Source organism: Crotalus tigris, unplaced genomic scaffold, assembly GCF_016545835.1.
Source record: "Crotalus tigris isolate CLP2741 ecotype Arizona unplaced genomic scaffold, ASM1654583v1 scf7180000024437.13266115, whole genome shotgun sequence".
NCBI lineage: Eukaryota > Metazoa > Chordata > Lepidosauria > Squamata > Viperidae > Crotalus > Crotalus tigris.
Window position 1 is genome coordinate 1142139 of NW_024100606.1, and position 22658 is coordinate 1164796.

General features: G+C 38.3%; 1 protein-coding gene across 1 annotated transcript; it reads right to left on the reverse strand.

Moving 5' to 3' along the window:
• Positions 1-1780: 1780 nt before the first annotated feature.
• LOC120302752 (tRNA N(3)-methylcytidine methyltransferase METTL2-like) lies at positions 1781-11923 on the reverse strand. The gene is made up of 9 exons (XM_039331640.1): positions 11766-11923; positions 10188-10279; positions 9225-9604; positions 8177-8226; positions 7260-7320; positions 6567-6706; positions 6315-6421; positions 5140-5205; positions 1781-3827 (listed from the first exon to the last, which is right to left on the reverse strand). Exons 1-9 carry the CDS (start codon positions 11897-11899, stop codon positions 3643-3645), a joined length of 1215 nt encoding a protein of 404 aa, XP_039187574.1. The 5' UTR covers positions 11900-11923; the 3' UTR covers positions 1781-3642.
• Between the last annotated feature and the right edge of the window lie 10735 nt (positions 11924-22658).

Here is a 22658-nt window from a genome sequence, read left to right on the forward strand (position 1 = left end):
AGTAAAACTCCTGATGTATTTACTATCATGGCAATGGGGCAGGCTGATCAATAAACATTTCTTGCCATAACAGTACTGTAACAGGCCACTTTCACCATATTTGCTGAGAGGCAGTTTGGTGTAATGGTTAAGGCAGCAGGCTAGGAACCAGAATTCTAGTTCTGCCTTAAGTCATAAGGCAGTTGGGTAACTTTTAGCTAATCACTTTCTCAATCCAGGGAAGGGCATAATGGCAAACTATTTCTGAAAAACCTTGCCAGAAAAACTATAGGAACTTCAGTTCCAGATAGTCTCCAAGAATCAGACATGATCGAATGACAGAAGAAAACATTATAGTACCATTACTTATCTGTTTACTGCATGGGCACATGAACACGTGTACATGCTATTTGCCTGAATATGATTCAAATTACACAAGTCATACTACAGATCATGCTTAATATTCATTTTTTTTCTAGTGCCTGCTTAATTGAACACTGATTATTGAATACTGAATTTTCTCTTATCCTAGCCTCAGCCTGATGAGGAAATTGGTATATTTTGTAGACTAGGTCAGAGATCCCCAACCTTTTGAGCACTAGGGACCAGTTCTGTGGAGAGGTTTTTCTGTGGACTGGAGGGGACATGGTTTCATGTACTGCCTGCATCCCGTGACTGGGGCTTTGCTTATTTGTGCGGCCGGTTTCTGGCATGCCACAGACCGGTGTTGGTCCACAGACCGGGGTTGGAGATCCCTGGACTAGGTTATTTCTATTATCATTACAGTTTAAAACTTTCTAAAGGACATAGTCCAATGGTGGTGAACCTATGGCACAGGTGCCAGAGGCGGCACTCAGAACCCTCTTTGTGGGCACACGTGCCATTGCCCCAGCCTTGCCTCCCCTGTGACCCCCTCCTCTCCAGCAGCCTCCCTGAAGGAGACTCACCCTCGAGCGTGGCCCACACAGAGCAGCGCAGCCAAGGACATGGCAGCCAGGCAGCATAGACAAGACTATGCCCTCATGCCCCATCATGCACAGTTGATGCTGCGGGGCGCGGGCAGAGGGCATGGCCGCCATGGCACTGTTGGGCTGCCTGGGCGATCTGTGGTGGACCCTGGAGGTGGTGAGTGGTCCTGTGGGCAGGCGGGGCAGGGGATGGGGGCAGGGATGGCGGGCAGAGCGGGGGCGGGTAGGGGGATGGAGCGGGGTGGGGCCAGTTTTTTGGCACTCGGTCTCTAAAAGGTTCGCCATCACTGACATTGTCCATAAAAATGGCAGCATCAAACAATCTGTATTACTCCAACCTAAGGAAAATTTGAACAAGCAAAGATGCAAAGCATAAATGGGAAGTGAATTGACTCTTTGTATCCAACTGCTTAACTGTAAAGCAGAGATAACTTGGAAATGGTAGGAAAGAGGGAACATTATGTAATGCTGCTCTGAAAAGAAACCAGACCAAGCTGTTGAATCTAGGTTATAAGATAATTACAAAGAGATGGTGGGTAGTTGAGCTAGACTTTGGGTACCGAAAAGACCATCTCTGGAGAAAACCCATGCTACTCTGGATAATGGGAGGGGACTGCCCAGTCCAATCTTGATGTTTGTAGAGTTCTCATAGCTAAATGTCATGTTACTCAGAACTGTGCGTACATGTCCCATTTTGGATCATTTGCCTGTAACGTTTACGACCTGTACCTTAGGAAGAAGCCCAAATATATCCTGCTTACTATGGCAAATTGTAACCTTTCTAAGAGATCTCTTAGATAAAATGTGATAAGAAATTAATTGTATCAGTCTCCTAAGGGTGAAAAGAAGGTTTATAATTTTATCCTGATCAGACCATCTCCTCATCTTGCACAGACACACTCCTACCAATAGTACAAGTCCTTTGCACTTCAGAATAGCAACAAAAGCTTCCAGGATTATTATATAGCATCTATATTTCTACTGGTACTGATCTTATGTTGTTAAATGTGATTGCCAATGGACTTGACATTTAGCACCAAAGTAAGCATTACCATACTAATACACATTGCAACGAGCTGTCACCCACATAAAAGGTATTTCTCAGACCTGTGAAATCTTCCTTGGCCATAAGAAAAAAAAAATCAAATTTGCTGCAGTTGATTTTTGCAGCTAAAATGGAAAATTGGGTAGTAATGTGGAAGTTCTTGCCAATAAATACTACAAATCTTTTATGTCTTTCATAGGGTGGTACTGCTATGCTAAAATGGCAACACTCTTTGAAACTATGGCCCTAGTAAAATGCAGAGCTTCACAAATGCATATATATGATGCTCTGAAGCACATCTACTCAGGGTCCAGAAAACATGCTAGTACCAGTTACATACACAATCTGGGAAGAACCAAGATTATGTGGAGCTGTCTATTTGAAAACTTTGATCAGTGAGATTATGAACAGGATGGATATAGAGCACAGGAAAAGGTGGCTCTCGGGACTTTACAGAACCTTTGCCTATGTCCCATCCTTCCCATTATCCTAGACCTTTAATAAAATATTCTATAGCTTAACTATATGTGGAGTATATCCCAAAACTCAACAACACTATTAAAAATAAGCAGCATTACTTTCAATGTTTGCCCATTTCTATAATAATTTTAATTGCATAGCATATGCTCTTAGTGTCAAACAAATTAGTCATACTTTCATGCTAAGAATAGACTTTCATAACCCTCAGCAAATAACAAATAAGTATACCTATTAATCTTGCAAACACATATTCAACACTATTGTATTTCACTTTTGTTCTATACTTGTCCGTATCATTTCCATGCAATATGTGCTCCTCTGTATCCTAGCTTAACAGGGAACCATATTCCTAAAAACACTTTGACAAGCATGACCTTAGTAATTATTCTGAGTCATTCCTATTCAGAGACAATGCAAGAATATGAGAAGAACATGGTTTTTATCAGCAATTTAATTTTGAAAAACTTGATCTAAAAGCTGATCAGTTCACCTGCATAATATTGTAGACCAGGAGGTCCCCAATCTCCAGGCCGTGGCCAGGCCACAGCTTGTTCAGAACCAGGCCCAGGAAACAGTGGATGAGTGAGTGCATACGCATGTGAAGCTGCATTTCTGAAAGTGGCACACACATGAAACTATCCCTTCACTCACTCTGTCACCTCCTCCGTTGGTCCACTAAGCCAGAAAGGTTGGGAGACTGCTGTTGTAAACCTTCCAAAATTGAAAAAGCTATCTTGTGATACAAAAATCTCCAAACCTAAAGGGATTCAGTATTGACCAAAAACACATTTTAAAATTTAATGATCTAAAATTAGGGAAAAAAGACCACCTAAGAAGAGAAAACCTCTTTTCTCTTTCTTTGGCAATGGATAAACTGGGACTGAAGCTGTTTCTGTAGGAATGATGAATAAGCCCAAATATTTTATAAGTAATCATGTAAGTTATGAGAATTCCAAAATAACTGTGTAATGTACCAGGTTGTATCCAAACTCATTACAAATGCTGGGTAAACTGAGAAACTTTCCCCCAGTTCCAAATTTAAAATGTTCACCATCAAAAAGTAATGATCATCCAAGAACAGCACAACAGAGTTATATTGGTGTAACATATATATGTTGATTTCCTCTATAGCATGGAAACATTCTCCTAGAAAAGGATATCTCATTAAGTTCAATTAACAATTGAAGAAATTCTCCCTGCTACAGTCTTATTATCTCCCAGTGGCTTCCGATATTTACATTGGATCCAGACCCTGTACATGGTGATTTGTTTTCCTCTGTTCACCTGGAGGCGGCGGTCAACAATATTTTGAATTTTCTCTAAGCCAGCAGTAGAGAATAATAAATCCAACTCATCTACGATACAAAGGAAAGCATTTAATTTACCTAAGCTTTATTATGTATAGCTATAAAAGACAAGTTTTCATTAATTATGGCAACGAAATCCAAAAATATCAATAAAGCCAAATCGTTAAAATTACACCTTGTAGGGAAATCGCTGTTCATCAAGACAATTTAGAAGGAATTCCACAGAGACTATTGAAAGGCTTTTAGAGAGATTGTCGTGGATATTTGGTACCACAGAATTTTCCCCCATATTTGTTATGGGAAATCATTCAGAAATACAGCTTCAGAAAATAAGAAAACCTGTCAAGCAGTCATGATAGAAAACAAATGAAGTTGTCATGTAGTTCCATAATTAGGAAGACCAGCTAATTTTAAAGATGACAACTAGTACCCTAATTGATTCTGTAACTGATTCTGTAATGATTCAGAATTAATGTATTGCTCCAGTGAGAACGTACAGCTCCAATGAAGCTGGAGCTATAAGAGCCGTCTGTGGGGATTCTCAATTAAAGCTATAAGATCATCCCCTCATCAGGAATAACTCTCAGTTGCAAGCCTTCCTATCCTGATTCTGTACCCTGCACATATTTATGGATGAAGACTAAAATTTGACCTCAGGAAAAAGATAGCAGAAAAATAAGTAAAAGTGCATTCATGCAGAGAGCTTCTGACACTATTGATCAAAAGACATTGGGCAATTATTCTTGGTGTTTTTTATTGTCAGTGTGTGAAAAAAAGACAAAAGAAGCAGTGGGATAATACATAAGAATCATAAGAAGATACTATTGTATGGTCATAACATTTGGGGAACAGGATAGTCGCATGATAAAAGGTCTGGTAAGAAATACCCTAGATATTTACAGTTGTTCTGCTCTAAAATGCTAATTTAGAGTAATAGTGATCACAATTTGTCCAATTGGGATATCATGATAAATTGATTACAAAGAAGCAGAGCCTGCTGCATTTTCCTAATGGCTAAACTTACATCTTTTTTTCTGTGAACCAAGACTATGTAAACTAGACTGTTATTTTTAGGAGGGCTTTTTTTTTGTATTTACCTCTTTAATTTTGAGTCTTGTGCATTAGTACTATGATGTCAGCATTTAAAAATACCTAATAGCTAGATTTTATGGTTGGGACCACACACTGTAGTTCTATGGGAATATAAGAGTAGTAATAGAAATGCTATTTTGAGGCTTTATCATTTTCAGTTTTTCAAGAAATAAAAAACTGGAGAGCAAATAAAATGCTTCAGATTTTAGGGCCTAACCTCATACTGATATTTAAGCCTCATTACTGTGTAAAACTGCCATTTGATTACCTTGTGTGAAGAAATAAACTCTGGTTCCATCTCCTTTCACATAGAAATTATCAGCCAGACATTGACCTGAAGAGAGGAATGAGATTTCACTGGAAATGCATTTGTTCCAATTTCCTTCTGTCTCCCACTACCTCCCCCCAAAAGGTAAAGGCAATAATAACCAATTCACTGTCAAAATATTTCAGCAAAGACAATAGTTTTTTCTTCACTTAGTACACATTGGTACTTCAGTTCTTGCTGAAGCATTCTTAAATTCATGAACCATATGCAGAAATCTAGTAGCAATAACCAGACAATGGTTTGGCTAAAAAAGAGCTCACACAATCTACAACTTATTTCTGATTTCTTTACCCTCAGAAATGCTTGTACGTCTGTCAAATATTGAAAATAACATTAAGCAACTGTTCCTAATTTCTTACTTTCCCACATCATTGTCAGAAATATTCTGATATGCATATTGCATATTATTTGGAACAAGACTACCACTTCCTGCATGGCCACAAGTAATTCCTAGTTAAAAGCTGAAAATGTTGCCCACAAAAGAACAAAAAAAGGCAGTTTTTATCAATTAAGACATAGATTTTGATGTTTACTTTGTGAGAATTACTAAATCACTTTCTAAACCTTTTGAAGATCATCACACAAGTTAGGGTTTTGCAGTGCAGTGTCTGATTATATCTGCATATATGACCTCTATAATGGCATTCATAAAACCTCAAAATTAAATTAAAACTTTATTTCTATTTTTAAAAATGTGAAATCTCACAATGGAATATCACAAAATATCAGGATACTCATCTGAAATTCCATGAAATGTTAAAATAGAACACCAGATTTCACTGGACCTGATGATTATAGATTATAGGATTTAATCCCTTTAAAAAAATAGTGTTCATATCACATAGTTCTTGCAATCATCATCATGAATCATCACTGGTGCACAAACCACAGGAGTCACTGATATTGGAAACTCCAAAAAGTTGTCATTCGTTCACATACAATAATATCTTCTGAAGAAATTGTTACGCTGTTTTTGTTAATAGAGCAGAGCAAACATAGTCCCGTAACCTACTCAAACCACTTCGATATTTAGTTTCATGAAAATGAGCTAGTATTTTCTTTTAACGAGATGCAGATTACAATTTTTAAATATCATAGTTCTGCCTTCACCCTACCTTTCTTAAAGCGAAGCTGGGCTAGATCAAAACGGCCATAATCTCGTAATAAAATAATTCCACCAGGTTTTAGAAGTTGGCTAAGCCTATTGATTACACACTGCATTCTGGGAAAAAGAAAGAGAAAAGACTCAGTGCCAATTGAGGCTCACTACAAAAGTTTTATTTTGGAACAGGCCATCATATCTCCACCCCTCCCCAATGCATATTTCTCTGTTGAAACAAATACAATATAATATCAGTATTTCATACTTTTCTGGAAGAATAGATGAAAGGACGAAGATAAGAACTACCACATCAAGGCTCTCATCTGGCATTGGAAAAGGAGTCTGATTCTTGGTCAGGTCATGAACGAAGGCAAAGCAACGAGAGGCATCATATTCTGGATGGGCCTGTATGTTCACACAATTATCTTTCTTATAGCAGTTCTTATTTCACATTTTACTGTGGAGTAAATTAAGCTAAGAGACAGCAACTTGCCCAATCCTACCCAGGCAGCTTCAAAGCTGCATCAGGGACTTTCTAGATGTTCCAATCCACACATAAACTTGCTATAGCAAACCGCCCATATTTCTGTGGCAAATCCCTATACACACACACACACACACACACACACACACACACAATAAGAGACTCTTAACAGGATAGTTTTATTTCACACAGATGCTCATTTTCACAAATGAACAGCATTTTTTTTTAAAAAAGGGGCCTTTTAAATGAAGAGTTGATGTTCTATCAGAGGAGTCATGAGACAATAATAAATGGAGTTCACTCTTCTCATCACTGTTCTTGTTTTTTGTTTATAAGGGTCATGTATTGTTTCAATTTTTCTACTCTTAATATTCAATATAATTATGTTAGATGACAATAAACATTACATACTTTCAGAAATAAAGGAGACTAGCTAAGAAAAATTTAAAAAATGACTTCATTTTTTAAAATTACCAGGACAAGATCCACTGCTGTAGTAGAGAAGTCACAACAATACACAAAAAGGCCTGGATCACTGAAATGAAACAGAAGTTTTATCAGGAACACTTTTTATTTACAAGGGACAAGCTCCTGCAGAGTATCCAAGATAGCATCTACAGCAGTGACTATTTTCCATTAGAAAGCTGCTAAATATGGCATAAATGAAGATGCCATGACAATTAGGCCCAACAGAAAGATGAACTTTCAGTTCCAAACTTTATTCCCCGGTCAAGCAGAATTAAATTTTAGCCAGGTTAAATCAAATGACTAGAAACAGAACAAAGATGGAGCAAAATGTCCACTGTTGTTACAAAGACAATTTTTATTTAGTAATAGGACCTATAAATTGTTCTAATCAATTGACTTTGAACAGTAGATGACTTCCCAAGACCATAATTTGAGTTAAAACAATACATCACATTCAATATGCTTGTTTAACATAAAATAGAAACAACTATGATAGCCAATAATCAAACTCTCTAGAAAACATAAATGAAATAGTTTCTCATTCAGAGGGACAATTATAAGAGCTCCAAAAATATGGAATTAGAAATTATTACACCAAATGGGACCTCTATTAGGACAGCTGACAAGACAACTTGTAGAGAAATTAGCATTCTACTGCTGTGTTCAAGGTTCAACCAAATTCAAAATTTATAAAAATACAATTTAAATATAGCAATTGGCTTTCCTGCTGTCAGATATATGCAAATTATTTGTATTATAAATATACAGATCTAAACTGTACATAATTTCAGAAGATTAGTCTTCAAATTTGGGAAAAATCTCCTAAACTGGGAATGGATTACTTCAAAATGGATTTCTTCAAAATGATAACTATGCATCTAAGTGATCACACAAAGGTTTGCGTTATTTGTAATTTTTCTTACTTGTTGGTTTGAAGGATAGGAAAGACAGTGTTTCCTGTACCACATCCCACCTGTCAATAAAAGAAACAGGTTTGAATTATTTTGCTGTGATAAAAATTAATGTAATAATAAAATTGTTAGCTTTGCGATATTCAAAGACTTTTGTTACTTTCAAGAGATTACTATGGTTTCCCTTCTGGAAATAACTGTTATTATCTACATGTATTGCCATAAACATGTTATTTCTATGATCAGCAATTAGGGCTTTTTTTTTTTGAAGGACTGCACTTGTAAATCAAATGTAACAGATAACAGCATTTTAATACTCTAAAATAAGTGAGTTTCTTTGGAAAAAGTCATGTAGTTTCCTTTAAGAACCATCTTTAGTTTAAAAAGTTGCCAGTTATTCATTCCTAAAACTTTTTTCATTCATATTATTCTTTTCAAATGCAAAACACACTATCTGGCAAGGCTCACAGGCAGCATCATTGAAGGCATATAGTAAGTTTTTGAGTAATTAAGAATTACAGGCTTGAACTCAAAGTTCTGTTAACAGTTACTTAGTGACAACTAATATAAAGTACACACCATCATAATTACTTTCTGATGTTATTAATCGTTTTAGAGCACCTGCAACAGTTAGAAGGCCTATGCAAAATGATGTTGCATTGCATTCAAAGCTATTGTAAAGAGACTAAAGATACAATTCAAGGTGACATTTTGATTCAAAAGTGAAGGATTATGCTTCAATGCCTGCAGCTGAAGCTTCAAATGGACAAACAACTTCACTTTGTCTGGGCAAGTAATTAGAAAGGCTAGCAGAAAGCAGAAATATCTTCTGCCCGTGTGCAGAATAAAGGTAGACCCTTAGAGCAGCCACTTTAATGTGGCTTGCCTGGACTAAGCTTTTAATTAACCACATGGACTTGCTGTAGTTGAAACGAAGTACCTCTTTGATGCTTTGCATAATAGTAGTAGCCACTCCTCCTAAACAGGGTCCTGAGTTAATTAGGATTATGCACTCAATGCAGCATGGCCATCCTTAAATTATGATTTGCAGTGTTGTTACCTCTAATATTCTGTATGTGGCAGATGATCCTGGGAAGTCACTGTTTTTTATTACTTTCTCTTCCTGCAGCTGTGATGCCATTTTATCTTCTGACTGCAGCTGATAAGTGATGTTGCTATTATCCTTTCTTTCTGTATCCAGATGTTCCAAGCCTTTATTATCTCCTGTACAAAGTTTATTGTCAGAGTAGCTTCCAAGACTTGAATTTTTGATGTTTTTCACAATTTCCTTAGAATTATACATGCCAGTCTGACCTTGATGATGATTTGGAGCTAGTTCAGGAAATTCAGTGAACAACCAGTGTCGATCTTTAAAAAATCCATTTTCATGGGTTTTATAGAAATCATCCCAATACATGTTGGCACTGATTTCATAAGCATCTTTGAGGAAAAGCAGAGGATAATAAGTCAACAATTCCATTTACAAAAAGAGTCTCACAAATTACATAGCATAATTTAACAATGATATCTTAGGTGTAGCAGGAACTGCTTTAAATTGCTGCCCTTTCATTTAAGACATTTGCTGTTGTAATTAGTTCCTCATACACCCAAGAAGCACATCCTTTAAGATCAGATAATATCTGAATCTCAGTTCTCTGAAGCTAAGAGACACTTATGCTAGGAGTTTGTGTATTTTTTAAAAAATGATATTCTAATTAGGAAACCCCTAATTAATACATCTGCATCACAAATGTTAATACATTGGATATCATGAAGAGTGAAGCTACTCACTAATCTGTCCTAATGATTTCACTGGAACTAAAACCAAAATTTTAGATTGAGATCAGTATTTTATTGATATTGACATATCCTTTGTTTTTTACTATGTTATTTCATGTTTGTCTTTTAATTTTATAAAAAAAATCATTTGTTAGAAATATATATGGGTCTGTTAAATATATATATTGTGTTGTTAGGGTTGTCAGATATAAAAAGAAGCATTTCATTATATAGTTTGAAGTACCTTGCTGATCTTGTGGTACTAATTGCATGCTCTGTTCTTGGACCTTTGATTGTGCAGCAGCTTCCTGCTCTTCAGACCATTCCACATTATCCCTACAAAAAAGAAATGTTAATCCATCACAGTTAATTGTTAAGTATTAAAATCCAATTCTTTAGTACAAAGATAGAAGGCTACAGAAACATCAATAATAGAGGAATGATTGTAAAGATAGCCGAGTTTGCAGAATTGGCTACATTGACTTGTTTAAGGAGGGAACTAGAATTACATTTATAAATTACTGGAAACCCTTTGTAGTCATTTTGCTGAAAATGGATAATAATTAATTATTTTAGGATTTATTGATTAGAAAGGTTTGTTTATGGGAGGAAAGGAACTATATGTTCAATATGGGAGAGTGGAAATAGTAATTTCTAAGAATAACTGATGCAAATAAGATAAAGTTGCTTTAAATACTTTTCTTGCTTTTTTTGTAATTTTCATTTTTCTTTTACCCTTTTATCATTCTTTTCTTTTTTCTAATTCTTCTGTTTCTGCAATTTTTAAAATCTTGTAAAATCTTTTTAATAAAAACTTCATTAAAAAAATTAAAACTAATTCTTCAGGCCTAATTTTGCATACAGTTGCCATCAGACAAAATAACCAAACATACAAAGGACAAATATTTTTGTACATGTGATATAGGGAAAGTGGCCAGCGATATCCAAGGCAAAATTTAATGTCACCAGCAATTATATCATGTAAGTATAGCTAATTACATACAGGTAGACTTTGCTCACTGACCGTCTCATTTAGTGACCACTTGAAGTTATAGTAGGATTTTAAAAAAGGCTTGCAACCAATCTTTGCTTTTACAACAGTGACAGAATCTTGGGGTCACATAATTGCCATTTATGCTCTGTGTAACTGGCATGTGATAAGCAGAGTTAATGAAGACCAAGCAAGTAAAATTGTAAGTTGCAGTCACATATTTGCTTAATGATCAAAATGGCAATGAAGTGATAAACCCATCACAATCACGTGATTTTCTGCTTAGTGACTGTGACTTTTCCCAACAGAGTTACTGTATTGTACTTATGTTCTGAAATAAGAGGTGGCACTATGTGATGACATCATCATTTATGTGTCCTAATTTTCACGCCATTAGGAGTAATGGAGTTTTCAGTGAAAGATAAAAATCAGAGGTAAAATAGCTGGTGGCTTGATGTAGTCATAAGGCTTCATAAAGATGAGGAAAAAAAATTAAAATAAGTACTGTGTATTCATTCCCCCCCCAATTTTTTTCTCATGGAGCCCTTATTCTTGATTACTACTGAAACCAAATGAACGTCATGTTCATAAACATAAACTGAACATCATCTCTTTATTTACCATTTCATCTTCCTTTGTGAACTAAGCTTAATATTTCATCCTTTCGATCTGTTTAGATGCAGCATTAATATGGTAACCGTGGAGAATAAAACCGATATGCGGTTTTGTTTTACTTTGTGAGATCCTGCGTAGGGAGCTGGCACAAACTATGGAGTAGCTAAAAGGTTCAGAAAAGAGGTTGCAGAAAGAAGCAGCATAATCGTCACTTACCAGGCGTTGTGTTGAAAAATCCGAGCCGCATCAGTGAGAAAACGATTCCCAAACTGCTTCCTTTTCTTTTCATCCCGGCTGGGCGCAGCCATAATGCAAGACGAACACGACAGACAGGTCAAGAGAATGAACATCTGACCCGGAAGAAGAAGGAGATGAATTGATTTCTTGTGCTTTCTATAGCTTTTGAAGTTCAAGCAAGGAGAAACGAGATCGCCCAATGCGCGTGCGTGAGAGGTTAAGGTTTAGTTTATTTGCTTTCAAAGCGTGCCTTTACTTAAATGAGGAGGTTGCCTGCTTCCTGGATTTCTTATTTCAAGTTTTCTTCAAAAATGAATCTTGAGACGGTTTGTCTCCTTAGAGTTTTGTTCCTTTCTAGAAGGAAGGGATGTCTGCCCATAGATATTAATGGATCCCGTCTTCTAAAAAGTACGGTATTGGATTGCAAATAACACTTGCGCAAAATCCGAAAATTGATTTTAAAAGTTTTAAACATCTGACATCTTTACAAGTCAAGACATACAGCTGAGCTCTAGAAGTCACTTGAACAAGGTACCAAAAGATCTTGGTTGCAACCCAAATGAGAACATTTTAGTTGGAAATGAATGACAAGACCATACTTAATCTTTAACTGGCATGATGGAGGTTTGATCACTCTCAGAAGTGAGTAATAAATATGATTATTCCTTATGCACAATTTCTATCTTGTCATATGTTTTAAAAAGAATTAGACACTTTTGAAGGAGCTGTCCACAGATAGTACCACTTAGTCAAACATAATTAATTTTGAAAAAGTTAAGCAGGATTGATTAAATCAGTATTTTGATGAGGAATCCTAGAGACTAGACTACGAAGTTTTAAAAACAAAGCCACCTCTACATTATTGCCCTCCCTCCCCCCAAAATCCAACATGGAGATATGTTGGATTTTTTTGTGCAAGACTTTACAAAGCACAAGTGTTCTGTGCACAGAACATGAGAACTGGGATAGATGGTCTGTGCCGAAATCAAAACACCCAAGAACTGTTTGACCCCTTTATGGACCAAAACTCAGTTGTTCTGGCAGAACTGATACAAACATGGATGGGGATTGTTAGGTAAGAATAGGAAATATCCAAGGATATTGCTGGCAACTGTAGCAAGGGAAGGCCCTGAGAAAATTGGGGGCCAGAGAAGTATGGTGTGCTGGGAGCTAAATATAGTGATGATATAAAAACTTTGATTTTGTTTAACTCATAAAACTTCTGCAATTTTGTTTAGAAGGAAACTCACAATAATAATTTTTGTTTTTGATGAAATTGTTTGAAACTGGCAAAATTTCTGGAATGCAATAGATTGTTCCATATAGATTCCTAAAATTATTCATGAAATGATCAAAAGTCCCAACCTTAAAAATGCAGATTTTGCCCTTTGGCTGGATGATTGTCTTGGGTGTTATTCCCCATCCCCCACCCCATATGTATGTAAAAATATAAGAAACTCTAATTACAATGTTGGGTTATAATGGCTAGTCACACTTGCTCAACCCAACCTACATGACACATTTATTGTATTGAAATAGGCAGGAGTCCTATATAGGCTATCTCCAGTTATACAAAAATAAGGATATAAATTTAAACAATCAGCTGTTTTATTTTTCAGCTTGAGTGCCCAACATACATACCACTTTATCTGACAGCATTCTCAATTTGCAATTAACATACAGTAAAATCTCCTTCAAATCAATCGTAATTTCTGGTAACTTCATAGTCTTCATCCATATAGTTTTTCTAGAAATAATTCAGGTGTGTCATTGCCTTTTTGCAGGATTTTAAACCTTTTTATGTTTCTATTTTCTCTCATTTACAATTATGGTATCCCATAAAGATATGCCTCTCAACTGCTGCTTAATAATAATAATAATAATAATAATAATAATAATAATAATAATAATAATAATAGTAAAGTTGGAAGGAACCTTGGAGGTCATCTAGTCCAACCCCCTGCTCAGGCAGGAAACCCTACACCATTTCGGACAAGTGGCTGTCCAGTCTCTTCTTAAAAACTTCCAGTGTTGGAGCATTTACTGCTTCTGGAGGCAGGTTGTTCCATTGATTAATTGTTCTCACTGTCAGGAAATTTCTCCGTAGTTCTAGGTTGCTTCTCTCCTTGATTAGTTTCCACCCATTGCTTCTTGTCCTGCCTTCAGGTGCTTTGGAAAATAGCTTAAGCCCAACCTTTGTTAGTTGGGGCTGGGAACCTTAGTGAATAAGCCTGTAATAAGGTCAGCTGGATGTCCCAGTTTGCAATGTAGAAATAACTTCATTGGTAAGGTGATTTTGCTGCAAACTTAAAAACAGCGCAACTGTCATAAAATTGGATAGGGGTTTCAATCCCAATTTCTCCACTGATTTGTGCAAGAATTTCTTCCATTCAGAAGCATTATGTTTTCTTTTTTCCAGTTGAAACCCAGATTTGCCTGTTCACTTAGTGTGATCTAGTTATTATTCTTGGTTAAGCATTTAGATCATGTGTTCATAGAGTCGCTATTATGCCATTCAATAGAATTTACATGCAGTTCAAAAATGACCATTTAATCTACAGGTGCATACTCTAATAATTAATGCTAAATGAATTTGATGGAGCATTGTAACAAATAATGGATTAAGCACTGAAGAAGGATATTCTAATCATGACTAACAGCTATGTAGCTGGAGAGGAATCTGTATTAAAAGCAGAAAATTTGGATCTAGAAACCTGCAGTGATGCAGGATAATGGCTGATACTTTTCTGCAGAAAATGGTATGGTATTTCAATAACAAAATGAACATGTATAGTACCTGTAGGTCTGAAAATGGACAACACTATAATCACATAGATTACATCTTCTATAGTAGTGGATGGAAAGTTTTGTGCTGACTTGCAGAAACATCAGTTACTAATCACCAAAAATGCATCTGACTGAAAAAAATTACGAAGAGTCCAATTCCAATGAGACATAAGTTTGAACGTGCCTGAAGAAAATAGATTGAGGTTAGCAACAAATTAAAACCTGAACCTTGTTGGCAAGGGAATTGTGAGAAAATTATTGTTAAAAGAGGAAGCTGAAAAGTGCATAAGAACAGCCAGAAAGAAATGAATATATTGACTATCAAACAAAACCATAGAAATAGTAAAAAGAAAGATTATTATAAAAAGAGATGTTGGAGAAACTACAACATTTAATGAAAACTTCCAACAACAGACAGTACGAGATAAAAATATATATCTGAACTTGGCATGTAGATACATAGAAAATAATAAAATGACAAGAAGCAATATATAGTATTTAGAAAAATTAGGGAAATTATGGAAGCATTCCAATCTTGTATCAACATTATTAAGAACAAGTGTGGAAAAGATTTAGTGATGGAATGTAATATTTATGAAAACATGCAAGGAATACACAGAAAAACTGCACAAGAAGACCAACTCAGATGAGATTATATTCAAGAGAAAAGAATTCTAGAATAAACTGATAGTGCTGAGGAGGAGGTCAGCTGGGGTATAAACCATCTGACAAAAAGTCCAAGAAATAATTCGTATTTCTGAAAAGTACTTAAAAGGAGGCAGGCAAGGAAACAAGATTATAATCCCCTCTGTCACCAAATAACAAAAGAAAAAAGGGGAAAAAAGCAGCATGGCCACTTATGTTTGGATGCAGTGAATGGATTCTGGGTAAAAAGCAAAAAAGATTGACTCTTGAGTTATAGTGGGGAAGAAATTGTTTTATGTTTTTTTGATAATTAAGATCAATATCCAGTACTAGAGGAACTTAAACTCAAAAGATAATTGGAACTAATGATGAAACAAAAACATTTCTACTTTGGACACATCATGCTGATGCATCTACGAGCAATATGGTAATGCTGGATAGAAGGAAAAGAGGCTGACAGTGCATGCCCTGCTAGGTAAATGTGACCATGAAATCAACTTCACAGGATTGCTAAAACTATTTTTATTTAGATTGGCTCCAATAACAGAATCCTGTGATTGTGCTGTACTTTCTCTTCTGTCTTACAATTCTGTGAGGTAGAGAAATGTTTGAGTCATTTCCTAATGTTATCTGGGTATTCTGGACTTAAAAAAATGCTTTAACTCTTTTTATTAGCCAGTAGAGCTCCCATATCACTGTCAAAATACTCTTCCTATCCAGAAGTAGATAGAATACTGGCAGGTGCAGCAATCTATATGCAAGTATTATATAATTCAGTACAAAATGGAGCAGTTTTGAGAGCTTTTACCCGAATCACCAGGTGTCAGTTACAACCGAATGGAACATAACAACAGCATATTCTTAGAACAAATTGTCATTAAGATCAATGGGACTTTCTCCCAGTGAGGTAATCTGAGTAAGCTTTTATATTATTTCACCTCCACAAATTTAAAGTGAGTTTATTTAAATAAACCAAGTACCCATTTTCTTAGGTGAAGAATACTGAAGCTGACTTGATCTCATTAGTCAAGAATCATGCAAGTCAAGAATCATTATTAGTTATATTAGTCATTATTCAGTAGTTATTGAAAGGCTCTTAAGTCAACTATGCAGATATCAATATATATGTTTGTGTGTGTGTATGTGTGTGTGTGTGTGTGTGTGTGTAGGTCTTTGGTTATTCGGGTTCTCCCCCGCGTCAAATTGGAAGTGTCTTGGCAACGTTTCGACGAAGTCTCATTCGTCATCTTCAGGCTGGTGTTTTCAGCTTCGTGAGGGGAAGGCAGGGGAAAGTTTCCTCATTGTTCATTGATTTTAATTTCTATAGCCTATTCCACTACACTTTTGATTGGGGCCCTGAGCTGGTGCTAGCATATCTCCTTTGTAAAGATCCAGACGGACAGTACAATGGTTTGGGAAAAATGTAACTGCCAATGGCTACCATTTAGTACCATGAAATTTTGCAGCTCAGTAATGGTACCCCTCCACATCAACTGGAGATCAAGGGCTGAGCAGCAAGGGAAAACCCAGTACTTCCTTGTCCCTTGACTCCCAATGTAACTGCTACCATAAATGAGGTGCAGAAATATGTAATCAGAAAAGAATGAGCAAAAACCACTGAGCAAGAATTAGCAAATATAAATTATACAAAAAGGAGCATGTATTTGTCTTTATTTAAGACAATGTTTCTCAACTTTGGTAAATTTAAAATAGAAACATTTTTGGCTCCTAGAATTCTCTAACCAGCAGGGCTGGCTGAGGAATTCTAGGAGTTGAAATCTATTTATCTTAATTTGCCAAGGTTTAGAAACACTGACGTAAGTACAGATGACATATATTTGGTAATACTTAATATACCGCTTCATGGTGCTTTACAGCACTTTCCAAGCAGTTTATAGAGTCAGCATATTCTCAAAGTGTGATCTGGGGTTAACAAGATCTTTAACAAAGTGTGATCTGGGGTTAACAAGATCTTTCAGCAGGGAGTATGCGAAGTCTAAGAAATATTTTAAAATTTCTCAGTTATTTCTTAGATATAAACTTGAACTTTTTAAGATCCACAATATTTTTAAGAATTTAAAGCTTTTTGTAGTTAAATTGCTGCTCTATCTCCTCGTTGTTTTAAGTTGGTGATTCTTCCTAAAATAGTTATTCTGTTTCTATAATTTCTGGGATGGTGTCCTATTCTGACTATAAAAATATTTTATCAGAGAAATTAACAATCCCTGGTATAAGTGCCAGTTTGTCCTTCAGAATTGCATCATAACTTGGATAAAATCACTCTCTTCATTTTATACAGATATTTCTGGAATGCAGTTTAAATATATATCCAAATATAGAATCTTTTCTATTTTATCTGTTTTGTTGAATCACCTACATCCTAGAATAAATGGAATGATGTGTCCTAATTATGCTGTTTCACAACACACTGTATTTTCAAGTATGATATCCTCTATCCATCCATAGTTAGCTCCTTTTCGAATATAATTGCATTGTTACAATAGACTTTCTCCTTATCAAAAATGAAGCCTTCTTTCACTTGAACTTGTTTTCTTACTGACATCATTACTTCTCTTTTTTGAGTCCTACTCCTGCCCTTTAACTTTGAAATATGAATTGCATTTTGAGGGCATAGATGTTCCATGTCTTCTTCAATATTTTTCCAGTCTGCTCCACTCTTTTTGCTATGTTCTTGTTAAATTAGCATACTGTGTTATGCCAGCCCCTGAGGTTGTAGAACAAGCTGTACATGCACAGAGTTAGATACGAACAAGTTCACAAAGACAATCACAAAAGCACTTCAGATTAGGGATATTTGTGCACCATTAGATGCATGGAGCAGTTGATTGAGAGAGGGGTTTTTTTTGTGGACAGAAATGTTTGTTCCAGATATTTTGATCCATGCACAGGATGAAGTGGGCTGTTTTTGTTATAGATATGGACTGAAAGAATTCGGAGAAACCAAACATTAACAGTCCTGGCAGTTGAGGGGAAAGAGGGAGGGATAGAAAAGTTCTGGGAAGTCAGGATGGGAAGAGGATAGTAAAATATGCCAGTTTGGGAGTCCTTTCCTTACTGTAGAGCAGAGGCTCCCAACCTTTTGGGCACTAGGGACTGGTTCTGAGGAGAAAGATTTTTCTGCGGACCAGAGGGAGCGTGGTTTTGTGTACTGCCTGCACTAAGCAGATGGGGCTTCACTTGTTTGCGCAGCCCAGTTGCTGGTATGCTGCGGCCCTGTGCCAATCCACAGACCTGGGGTTGGGGACCCTGCTACAGAGAATATTGTGATTAAGGCCCATTGCTGTGGAAACTAAGAAGCCCATTGCTGTGGGAACTAAGAAAATGGGCTATTGGACAATGTCATGTTGCTTTATTGGCAGTGATGGCAAAATTGGCTGAGAAGAGACAGAGAAAGAAAAGAACTGGGAAGATTAAGGGAGCAAAACAAACCAGCATTGTTATATTTGCTCTGTGAAATCCCTCCCACTGGGTTTTAACTAAAACCTGGAATAATAAAAAGGTTGAGAGTTTAAAACAAAACACATTTCTCCAGCACTGGAGATGGAGAATCCACCAATGGGTTTAGACTGTGTTCCTGCCCAATCAGATCAAGTCAGCCAAAGTTGCCACGCCTCTCCTGGGCTAGAAGATCCCAGTCTTGACTTGATCTTGCCCATGGACAGACATGCAAGTTTGGCTCTTAGGCAGGTATAGTCTCCATTGGTGGATTTTCCATCTTTCTTTGACTTTAAACAGTTTTCTGCTCAGTGCTGGGCTCAGCACTGGGATCGGATTGCTGTTTATTTCCAACCCCCCCTTCCCCTCTTAGCTTTAAAGCAGTGGTTCTCAACCTTTTTAATGCCACAACCCCTTAATACAGTTCCTCATGTTGTGGTGACCCCCAACCATAAAATTATTTTCGTTGCTATTTCATAACTGTAATTTTGCTACTGTTATGAATCGTAATGTAAATATCTGATATGCAGGGTGTACTTTCATTGTTACGAATTGAACATAATTAAAGCATAGTGATTAATCACAAAAACAATATAGCAATGCTCGATGGAGAAGCTTATTCTTCCTTGCTCAAAAATGTTGGGAGGGAGGGAAGGGGAAGGAAGGAAGGAAGATTGAAGGGGAAAGGAAGGAGATGGAGAAGGAAGGAGATTGAGGGGGAAGGAAGGAGAGAGATTGAAGGGATGGAGATGGAGGGAAGGAAGGAAGATTGGAGGGGAAAGGAAGGAGATGGAGAAGGAAGGAGATTGAAGGGGGAAGGAAGGAAGAAAGAAAGGAAGGAAGGAGAGAGATTGAAGGGGAAGGGATGGAGATGGAGATGGAAGGAAGGAAGGAGATTGAAGGGGGAAGGAAGGAAGGAAGGAAGGAAGGAAGGAAGGAAGGAAGGAAGGAAGGAAAGAGATTGAAGGAGAAGGGATGGAGATGGAAGGAAGGAAGGAAGATTGAAGAGGAAAGGAAGGCTATGGAGAAGGAAGGAGATTGAAGGGGGAAGGAAGGAAGGAAGGAGAGAGATTGAAGGGGAAGGGATAGAGGGAAGGAAGGAAGGAAGTGAAGGGGAAAGGAAAGAGATGGAGGAGGAAGGAGATTGAAGGGAGAAGGAAGGAAGGAAGGAAGGAAGGAAGGAAGGAAGGAAGGAAGGAAGGAAAGAAGGAAAGAGAGAGATTGAAAGGGAAAGGATGGAGATGGAAGGAAGGAAGATTGAAGGGGAAAGGAAGGAGATGGAGGAGGAAGGAGATTGAAGGGGGAAGGAAGGAAGGAAGGAAGGAAGGAGAGATTGAAAGGGAAGGGATGGAGATGGAAGGAAGGAAGATTAAAGGGGAAAGGAAGGAGATGGAGGAGGAAGGAGATTGAAGGGAGAAGGAAAGAAAGAAGGAAGGAGAGATTGAAGGGGAAGGGATGGAGATGGAAGAAAGGAAGATTGAAGGGGAAAGGAAGGAGATGGAGAAGGAAGGAGATTGAAGGGGGAAGGAAGGAAGGAAGGAAGGAAAGAAAGAGATTGAAGGGGAAGGGATGGAGATGGAAGAAAGGAAAATTGAAGGGGAAAGGAAGGAGATGGAGAAGGAAGGAGATTGAAGGGGGGAGGCGTTGCCAAGGACGCACAAGCAGCTCCGCACCATTGCCCGGGGAGGGGAGGAGGCTCTGGTAGAGAGCCTGGTGGAGAGCCAAGCTTAGTGACTGTTCAAAGTTACAACGGCACTGAAAAAGTGACTTATGACCATTTTTCACACTTATGACTGTTGCAGCATCCCCAGGGTCATGTGATTTACATTTTGATGCTTGGCAACTGATTCATGGTCACATTGTTCCAGGGTCACGTGATCCCCTTTTGCAACCTTCTGACAAGCAATGTTAATGGGGGAAACCAGATTCACTTAACAATCATGTTACTAATTTAATATCTTTCTCCCTCTTTCTCTCTCTCTCACTCTCTCTCTGTCTCCCTCTCTCTCTCTCTCTCCCTCTCCCTTTCTTTCTCTCTCCCTCTCTCCCTTTCTTTCTCTCCCTCCCTCTTCCTTTCTTTCTCTCCCTCTCTCCCACAGGGGATACCGTCTCTATCCCTCTACCAGGTGATTCATCTCATCGGAAACACATCATGTAGCCTGTGGCTCAGCGGGCTCAACAGTCGGCCCCGGAAGCCACATTTACTCCTACTGTGGCTGGACTCAGACCAACAGAGCCGGTTCCTCTTCCCTCAGAGGACTGCTTAAATGAATTGATTGCACAGGCGGTAGCACGTGCCCTTTAGGCTGGATCTCAGGTACCTAGGTCTACCTTGGTTTCCCCCCTACCGATCCACTAGCCAACTACCGAGGCATATGGTGCACCTAATTCACCTTCACAGTCTTCTTACTCTGAGGGTTCATCTTTTCGTGAGTATGATGCGGACATGGGGATTCCAATGTCGGATGAGGAGGAAGACCTTCCTGAAATGCCATTCTTTACGGGTCTCTTTAATCCGTCTCATTTTGTCCCCTTGCTCCAAAAGGCCACTTCAACGGCCCATCTTGGTCCTGAGCCTTCCACATCAACATTGACTGCTGCTCCGGACTCGGAAGCAGATCCGAACTTCACGGAACCAGTAACCACATAACACCGCATACCTTGTCCATCTATGTTTCTAAATGCAATCAGGAAACAGTGGGAATCCCCAGATACCCTCCCCATTCCGAGTGGCAGTGAGAAAAGGCTTTATAACATGGCCTAGGACTTGGCAGATGCTCTGGAGGTCCCCAAGGTGAACGAATCCTTGGGACCCCTGGTATCTCCCACTGCCACTCCTGGGGACGTATCTGATGCCCTAAAGGCAGAAGACCATAAAAAGGAGCTAACTTTTTGCAAGACACACCAAGCTACAGCTTGGGCTATTAGGGCAGCTACATCAGCCTCTTTCTTTAATAGGTTTGCTCTCCGCTGGCTCAGACAGCTTCAGGCCAGAATTCCGGTGGAAGATATCCAAACCCACCAGGATTTGAGCAAGATGGTGGTGGCAATGGAATATGCTTCCAATGCAACGCTACAGACGGCCAGATTTTCATCCAGGGCAATGGCTTCCAACGTTACTGGATGCCATATGCTTTGGCTGAAACACTGGCATGCGGACGCCAGGTACAAATGGCGCCTGTCTGCAGCCCCTTACTGGGGGGGGGAAGCTGTTTGGGGAAGCTTTAGAGCCGTACCTTACAGAGAATAAGGATAAGCGTAAGGTCTTCAATCACCTTATTAAGCGTCCGGACAAAAGATCCAAAACATACTCATGGAGGCAGTCCTTCCGTACAGGGACTAGGCCCAATTATTCCTATCTGCCCCATTCCTTTCCTGTCAGACAGGACAGACAGGATAGACAATCAGACAGAATGGGCTCTAAGCCCAGACAACAATTTCAGGGCAAACGGCCCTTTCGTGGGAGCGGTCGGCCCTTCCGTCGTTCCAGATGACTCTCCGGTGGTCCCTCCCATAGGCGGCAGACTTTCTCTCTTTGCCAGCCAGTGGGAGGTCACCACCACAGATGCATGGGTGCTGAACACGGTTTGCTACGGGCTCTCCCTAGAATTCCTCACCTACCCTCCGAATCACTTTATCTCTTGTCCCCAATCAAGAAATCTCACAAAGAAAAGGTTGATGCAACAGGACATTCAGCACCTCATAAGCATAAGGGCCACAGAACCGGTACCGTTGGGTCAGAGAGATCGGGGATTCTACTCCATCCTCTTTGTCATCCCCAAGGCCTCGGGGAGATGGAGAGCAATCCTAGATCTAAAAAGACTAAACCAGCATCTTGTTTATCGCAAATTCAAGATGCAAACGCTCCAGTCAATTCTCGGAAGTGTAAGAAGAGGAGACTTCCTGACATCCGTAGACCTCACGGAAGCTTATCTTCAGATCCCCATCTCTTTCAGCCACCGCTGGTTTCTAAGGTTTGCTTAC